The sequence below is a fragment of the Neovison vison genome, chromosome 13 (assembly GCF_020171115.1).
Source record: "Neovison vison isolate M4711 chromosome 13, ASM_NN_V1, whole genome shotgun sequence".
Classification (NCBI taxonomy): domain Eukaryota; kingdom Metazoa; phylum Chordata; class Mammalia; order Carnivora; family Mustelidae; genus Neogale; species Neogale vison.
In genome coordinates this window covers 107153919-107162124 of record NC_058103.1, presented here as the reverse complement: position 1 = coordinate 107162124, position 8206 = coordinate 107153919, and the positions used below count along the sequence as shown (strand labels likewise).

The 8206-nt window shown below is 44.6% G+C and overlaps 1 protein-coding gene across 7 annotated transcripts in view; it reads left to right on the top strand.

Annotated features, from left to right (window-relative positions):
* The first annotated feature begins 1166 nt into the window (after positions 1–1166).
* The window catches only part of INTS14 (integrator complex subunit 14), a 30994-nt gene continuing 23954 nt past the window's right edge, over positions 1167–8206 (top strand). The window contains exons 1-3 of one of the 7 annotated variants that reach the window (XM_044231701.1): positions 1167–1247; positions 1592–1677; positions 6033–6299. In XM_044231701.1, coding sequence (XP_044087636.1) covers positions 6078–6299 — 222 coding nt within the window. In that variant the 5' untranslated portion in view covers positions 1167–1247; positions 1592–1677; positions 6033–6077. Of the gene's footprint in view, positions 1248–1591; positions 1682–6015; positions 6300–8206 lie in introns of those variants that run through there. The other 6 variants (XM_044231702.1, XM_044231697.1, XM_044231696.1 and 3 more) reach the window with 6 other exon arrangements.

Genomic DNA, 8206 nt, shown 5'->3' with positions numbered 1-8206 from the left:
AGATCCCATTATGTTCAAGCATAATAAGGTTTTGAGACAGCGAGGTTAACCAAGTTGGGGAAAGGAGTTCTGAAGCAAAAAGGACAATCAGCAGCTCCCCAGGCCCTGATGCTGGCAGAAATAGTCTCAGGGACTGACTAACTTCCTTGGCCACCTTAGACATTAGGAGGAGTCGGGGAAAGAACAACAAACAACTGAAACCTTCACTCTCCCATGGAACAAGCTGTGAAAAGTCAGACAGATTGGGATGTTCAGTTCAAAGCATCCTCCCTCCTTGCTTCACCCCCAGGAGGACCTCACCCCATCCCACCAACTAAAGGAAAAAGAAGCAGAGGCCTTTTTCTGTTCTCACTTGTAATCTGTGTGGTACAACAGGATTCTTTGAACCACAATTACCCTGGCCTGCTTCTCCCTGACATTTCCTGGCTCCCTATGTGGTTAGAAGGTTACCCCCTCAAAGACCAGAACCGGGCTGGGGCTGCTACGGGGCACCGGGTGGCCAGACGTGAGGCAGGGAGGGCCTATGGGGCCTTACAGGGAAGTCTGAGTGCAGATCCCTCAGCGAGACACCTCACACTGTCGGGAGAAGCAGTGAACCTTCCCTCAGAGAAGGGGGGTGGGGGAGAAAGTGAGCCTCGTGCTGAGGAGACCCAGAGGGAAAGTCTTAACTTGTCCATTGGCTCGGGTCAGCTCAGAAAAATATATGGTGTGCTTAGCAGGAGCCCTCCTCAGGCAGGACGTATAGTTAAAGAAGAGTTTGGAGAAGATTCTGTCACCTGGTTCAGAGGACGTGAGTGAGGGGGCTCAAGAGTGTGGGCAAAGAGGTGCACGCGTCAGCAAGTGTGAGGCAGGTGCACCAACAAGCCCAGGTGAGTGAGGAGGCTGGCGTGTGAAGGGCCTGGAGAGGTATCTCTTCAGAGAGGAGGAAGTGGTCAGAGGGCCAGAAGGAAAGAGAGAAGAGCCCGAGAAGGGAGAAGGAAGGAGGAAGAGAAGGAAGGGGAGACAGGGCCCGGGCTCCCCAAGGTTGGAGATATTGGGGAGAGAGCGCTGTGGAGGGACGCCGAGGAGGGCGCGCCCCCTAGCGGCGGCGCCGCGCCAGAGCCCTGCCGCTCAGGCCTTAAAGCCCCGCCCCAGCCTCGTGCGCAGACTGGCGCCGGCTTCCTTTTTGTCCCGCGGCCTCTTCGTTCCGGTCGCGGTGCGCGGGCGGAAAGTTTACGTGGACGGACTGTGCCGGCGATGGGCGCGGGGTGAGTCGGGGAGCCCGGGGGCCTCGGGCTGTACTTCGTTGCTTGTGGAGCTGCAGGAGAAGGGGTCCGGGGTCGGGGACGACGCGGAGCCGGCCCCCGGCCTTCCCGCCGCCCCGCGCGGTCTGTGCGGCGCCAGTTCCGGGCCCTGCTCCCGGCCTCGCCTCGCCCGGTAGCTCGGGGTCGCGGGCCCGGCGTAAACACCGCGATTCGGGCCCCTTGCTCAGGCCCTTTTCGTTCCCCCTGCCCATAAGATTTCCACATCTCAGTCTGGGGTTTGGACTGATTTTGAGGTAAAAAAAAAAAAAAATCACTCCTCGACTGCTATTCAAATGCTGTATTCCCAGGCTGGCGGTTCCGAGATGAAGTTGTATCCGAGAATTCGGGAGGCGCTCCTCAGGGCAAGGGAAGTCAGGCTGGCAGAAACCTGAGGGTAGGTAAGGACGCTAACATGAATGCCCGGACTCCTAGAAACCCGAGAAATTCGAGTGGAATCACGCTCGGAGAGCGAAACAGCTGAGAATCGATTCTTTTGCAGTCAATTGCCAGCTGCAGGGAAGTTGTAAACGTGTTTAGGTGATTTGGCATTAAGGCCAAGTCAGGTGGCTGGGGTCTGTTCTCAGGCATAGACTGTTGAGAAAGATGGCTTGTAGTTGTCTTAGCGTTATATGTAAACTACTTTAAATAGTACTTCTGGGAAAGGGGGAGAATTAACCCAAGTGAGAAATACTTCACGTTCTCAAAAAGTTGCTGGACTGTGGTGGGCATGGATTTTTTTTTTTTTTTTTTTTTAATCCGGCCTAGAGTGCTGGAGTGAATCATCCTTCAAGAACATGCAAGTCCCTCCTTTAATTCTGTGCTTACAACTTAAGTAATGGTTTCCCTTGATTTTCCACTGTTAAGAATGTGGACGGACGCCAATACATCAGTAAGGAGAAAAAGCCAGCTCTAGAGGTGTTTGCAGAGAAGGCAAGACTGCTGGCTATGGGCACCCTTTCCCGTGTTACAGCGCATTTCAGGGGCCAGAAATGCTTTTTTATACCTGATCCAAATCTGTTTATATGCTTTCCCAGTCTCCTTGAAGAGTTGAGGAAGTACTTCCCATGATATCCCCCAATTTTTTTTTTTTTTTAAAGCGAGGGAATGAGAGCCAGTAAGTACAGTGGTAAGGGGCAGAGCAAGAGGAAGCGCTCATCAGGGCAAGGGAAGTCAGGCTGCCAGAAACCTAAGGGTTGGTAAGGATCCTAACATGAATGGGTGGGCCCCTAGAAACTTGAATGGAATCCCACTCAGTGAAACTGCTGGGAATGGTAAAGTGGCTTCACTCCTGCAGGGCTCAGTCTCACAACCTTGAGATCATGACCTGAGGCAAAATCAATAGTCCCCTGCCCAACCAGTTGAGCCACACAGGTACGCCCCCTATCTTCTTGTTCCTCCCCCCTGAACATTTGTTCGCAGGCATGTACATGGGGGGGCAATGGGCAGAGGGAGAGGAAGAGAGAGTCTTAAGCAGACTCTCTACTGAATGTGGAGCCCAATGTGGGGCTTGATCTCATGACCCCATATCATAAACTGAGCCAAAACCAAGAGTCTGAGGCTTAACCAACTGCACCACCCAGGTGTCCCTTTCCAGCTTTCAATGATGAACAGGGGTCTACATGAAAATGGGACTACCATGTGAGCCGGATAAGCTCTATATGTGGGCAGAGACACAGGAATCACTAGTATTTGCTTGAATGAGGAAGAGAGAAGGAAATGTGTTTCTGATTTCCTGAATTAACATTCATCCTGTGTTTTGCCAAAGAATGTTCTGTGTGGTGCCTAGGGGTAGTTTATTACTCATTATCAAATATTTGTCAAGCACATACCCTGTGCCAGTTACTGTGATAGGTTCTGAGGAGATGTTGGTGGGCACCATCTGACCCAGTCCCTGCCCTCAGTGACCTTATGGGCTAGTATAGTATAATTGAACCAATATTATACAGGGCTTCAATTCTTGAACAACACTAGTAAGACCCAGAAAGAAAATAAAATAAACTGAGAAGATGAAGTAGTACCAAGTTGATACACTTAAGCCCATACATTTTACACTAAAGGAAACCCACAGACTCTGAGAACCTGTTGAGTTTGACTTTGGGCACAGTTTTAACAAGCTTGATTACCTGGCTTTCTAGCCCATAGTAGCCTAGAAGAAGCAAATTAGGGAATTACTGAGTTAGATAGAATGTAAGCTGATGGACTAAAAATTAATCATAAAAAGGCACCAAAACAGAGCACAACAGCCTGGATCCCTTGAATACAAGGCATTGTTTCTGTGTATATTCTACGTAATCCCTATTTTATGGGACCGTCATGGTAATTGTGTAGAAAAGGGTTAAATGGGAAACAGGGTTAGCAAGTTCAAACTGGATTTTTTGCTCTAAAACTTTTCAGTGTCTTTATTAATGCCTGGACTCATTTTTCTTGGATCATCTCTCCAGAACAGTGTTCTGCAGCACACAATGCTGGTGTGGGGGTGAAAAAAAAAACAAAAACAAAACATCAAACCTGAGAACAGCAGGGTGCTAGGCAGTATTGGTGTTTAGAGTGGTGATGCCAAGTCATCATAGAGTAGGTTATGTTTTGCACAGTGTTTAATGAGGCAGAAAACAGGGATACATGAGGCACTACTGTATTTGAAATGTGTCTCAGGCCGCTATGTGGTAAAAAGGCTTTTCCTACTTCCCTTGAGTCCCTGACCCCTGTTTATAACCTTGCTTACATGAACCATTATGTTCTGAGTTCCTGACAGCCTATTTACAAGTGGAATTTTACTCTGGGTGGCTTAGTTGTTAAATGTCTGCCTTCAGCTCAGGTCATGATCCCAGGGTTCTGGGATCGAGCCCCACATCAGGCTCCCTGCTTGTCTGGAAGTCTGCTTCTTCCTCTCCCACTCCCCCTGCTTGTGTTCCCTCTCACTATGTCTGTCAAATAAATAAATTAAATCTTTAAATTTAAAAAAAAGTTCAAAAAAAGTAATTAGCGAGCATTTAATTTCTAACCAATTTTGTCCATCCAGGGTCTTCCCTAATTGTATATACGCAATGAGTTTTATGAAGGTGCAATTAGAATATACGTACAATCCTATGACCTGCTTTTCTCAGTTACTGGTATTTTATATAAATATTTCTCATATTTAAATACATATCTTTTATTTATAGCTATATAAGAGTTCATTATGTCAGTATACTATAGTTGCTCATCAGCAGAGTAGCAGCAAGTTGTATCCCCATGAGCAGGTCTGTATATTTGAACTTTCTTGTTTATTTTTGAGAACAGAACTCTTTTCTTTATGCTAATACTCCATCCGTAATTTTAAAGGAGTCTGTTTTCTCCATTTCTTCTGCATATTGACTTTTTTTTTTTTTTTAAGATTTTATTAATTTACTTCTTTATTTATTTACTTAGAGAGAGCCTGAGCTGGGGGAGGGACAGAGGAAGAAGGAAAAACAGAAAGGAAGATCTCAAGCACTGCCAAGCATGGAGCCTGATGCGGGGCTCAATTCCAGATCTTGAGATCATGACCTAAGCCAAAACCAAGAGTCAGATGCTTAACAACTACAACTGAGCCACCCAGGCAGCCCTCTGCATACCGACTTTTATACACGATTTCCTGAGATAATGTCAGCTGGTCTACATACTCTTTCATTTTGTTCTTTTCCCTCACAATGAAGCATTGTTTCCCAATTTACATACAGTATTACTGAGCTAGTAGTAGTTTACTGCTTTTGTCATGCTTAATGATTTCCAGCTTTATCTAATTTGGATTATGACTCTACTGGCCCTTTAATTTTTACATTTTACATTCATTTTATTAATAAAAAAGGCATCAAGGGGACGCCTGGATGGCTCAGTTGGTTGAGCAGCTGCCTTCGGCTCAGGTCGTGATCCCAGCATCCTGGGATCGAGTCCCACATCAGGCTCCTTGCTTGGCAGGGAGCCTGCTTCTCCCTCTGCCTCTGCCAGCCATTCTGTCTGCCTATGCTCGCTCTCTCTCCCTCTCTCTCTGACAAATAAGTAAAGTCTTTAAAAAAAAAAAACGGCATCAAGCAACAAGATAAATACTCAATTACTGCTGTATTGATTAAGAAAGTGATGGTGCCCCCAAAAAAGGGTTGCTTGTCAAAAAGCACCACCGTGTGACAATTAGAAATGTTCCTTCATAAATTAAGTGTTGGGGAGGCGATGTAGGAATATTTGTTATATTCAGTTGTATAAACTTTGAAATTATGAAAGTCAAGGGCTACCTGAATTTAATATATTTTTTAATAGAAATATGTGGTCCTTGGGGCACCTGGGTGGTTCAGTCGGTTAAGTGGATGCCTTAGCCTCCAGTCCAGGCTCCAGGGTCCTGGGATCGAGCCCACATGGAGTTCTCTGCTCAGCAGGGGAGTCTGCTTCTTCCTCTTCCTTTGCTTGTGCTCTCTCTCCGCTTGTGCTTTCTCTCTCACTCTCTCTCTCAAATAAATAAATAAAAATCTTGGAGAAAAAAAAAAAGGCATGTGGTCCTTGAGTTATGGCCATTTAGTGGGTGATTCTAGGAGTTGTTCACACAGTGAATTAAGTTGCTTGCTTTCCTCCCTCTGAAGTCTCTGCAGTTTTGCCTTCACCTCAACTTAAATGAGGTTTGCTTTCACTCATTTCTGCAAAGTTTGGTTAAAATTAGGGTGGGAGGGGAAAGCCTTTTTTCTCTCTGTAACATGTAAGACCTAATCATACTTATTTTCTACAGCATTTCTCTGTTCATAGCTGTTTGTTTGCACTCTGACCGGGAACACTGGGATCATTTTCATCATGCCAACAGTGGTGGTAATGGACGTATCCCTTTCCATGACCCGACCTGTGTCGATCGAGGGGTCTGAAGAATATCAACGTAAGCACCTAGCAGCCCATGGTTTGACGATGCTGTTCGAGCACATGGCCACAAATTACAAGCTTGAGTTTACAGCTCTGGTGGTTTTTTCCTCACTTTGGGAGCTGATGGTTCCCTTCACAAGAGATTACAACACACTTCAGGTATAAAAAATAATGAGTTATTATATGTACAGGGCCCAGATTTTTAGGAAGGAAAATAGTGTTATCATATTGCACCAAATATTTATAACTTGGACTTTTTTTTTTTTTTTTAAGATTTATCCACTTATTGGAGGAGGGAGAGGAGCAGAGGGAGAGAGAACCTCAAAGCAGATTCCGTGCTGAGCACTGAGCACAATGATCTCAGGACCCTGAGATTAAGACCTGAGTGAAAACCAAGAGTTAGATGCTCAACCGACTGTGCCGTCCCAGTGCCCCATAGAACTTGGACTTATTTAATGTTAAGTGTATGGATATGATATCTGAATATGGCTATAAAACAAAGATTCACTGGGGCACCTGGGTGGCTCAGTGGGTTAAGCCTCTGCCTTCGGCTCAGGTCATGGTCTCAGGATCCTGGGATGGAGCCCTGCATCGGGCTCTCTGCTCAGCGGGGAGCCTGCTTCCCCGCCCTCTCTCTCTCTGCCTGCCTCTCTGCCTGCTTGTGATCTCTGTCTGTCAAATGAATAAATAAAATCTTTAAAAAAAAAAAAAAAACACTTATTATGACCATCAATCTATGGGCATAATATCTTGAGTATAGCTATGAAACAAAGATTCATAACCAGTAATAAAGGCCTTACGCCTTCGGTAGAGCTAGGAGTTTGAGCTCTGAGTTGTTGCCTTATTTTCTTCCCTGAGTTTTCTGGAATTTTCTGTGGAAAGGAGAGCATAACAGGATGTAGTTCCCCATTCTCTTAAGATTCAGGGTACTTTAAATTCAACACATTATTTTCTACTTTCCTATAAAACTTGAGATGAAAAATCGCCCTTCCTTATAAAAACCTTTATTCTAGAGTAATTCAAAATAATATTTTCTCTCCAATAAATACCCTTTGATTTACAGATGCCAAGAAATTATAATTTTTAAACCTCAGTTGATAGTTAATAAGGTGTTGTCTGGGATATGCCAGAGAATTTACTTTCTGACAACATCTCTAAGATATTATTTTCAGCAGTACCTCATAATGGTCAATAAGTGTGGAGTTAAAACAATTTAATACTTGTTGGGCAGGTTAGAGATCCAGGATCAGTGTAGTTTGATTTTTTTTTTTTAAATAAAAAGTAATAAGATTTTGTTAAATCATTTATTTTCTCAGTTGTTTTTTTTTTTAATGGTACTCAAAAGCTCTTTAAAAATTGCACTGGATTTCTTGTAAATGAATAGTAAACTAAGGATTTTGGATGTTCAGCAGTTTTGAAATTTAGAGAGTTGCTATCTGAGTTGTTCAGAGTAGTCGAGAAAGCCAGGTGCCCTGGGGTTCTACTGATGGGGCTTAAATCTAGACTCTGGCACATCGAGGCATGCAGCCTGGGAAGGTTACCCCATCATTCTGTACCTTTGTTTCCTCATTTTAAAAATAGGTCAGTAGGGGCACCTGGGTGGCTCAGTTGCTTAAGCGACTGCCTTCGGCTTAGGTCATGATCCCATTGTCCTGGGATCGAGCCCTGCATCCGGCTCCCTACTTGGTGGGGAGCCTGCTTCTCTCTCACTCTATTGCTCTGCCTACTTGTGCTCTCTCTCATTCTCTCTGTCAAATAAATCTTTTCTAAAAAATTAGTTAATAATTTATACTTTACAGAGTGTTGAGATAACTAAATGCATATGAAGTGCCTAGGTTGGTGTTTATAATATAGTCAGTCAATAATTTTTGTCTTATTTTTTGGGTGGGTTTAAAAGTTCTTCATTTTAGACTTTCTTCAGGGGTCCCTTACAAAGCTATGGTGGACTTTTGACTCTCACTTGAGAATGGAATAAAGGGAAGCTCTTTTAATTGTCCTTTGTGGTTGAGGAAGCCTGTTTTACCATTTTCTTTGAGAAAATATGCTTTGGGGCTCTCAGAAACACA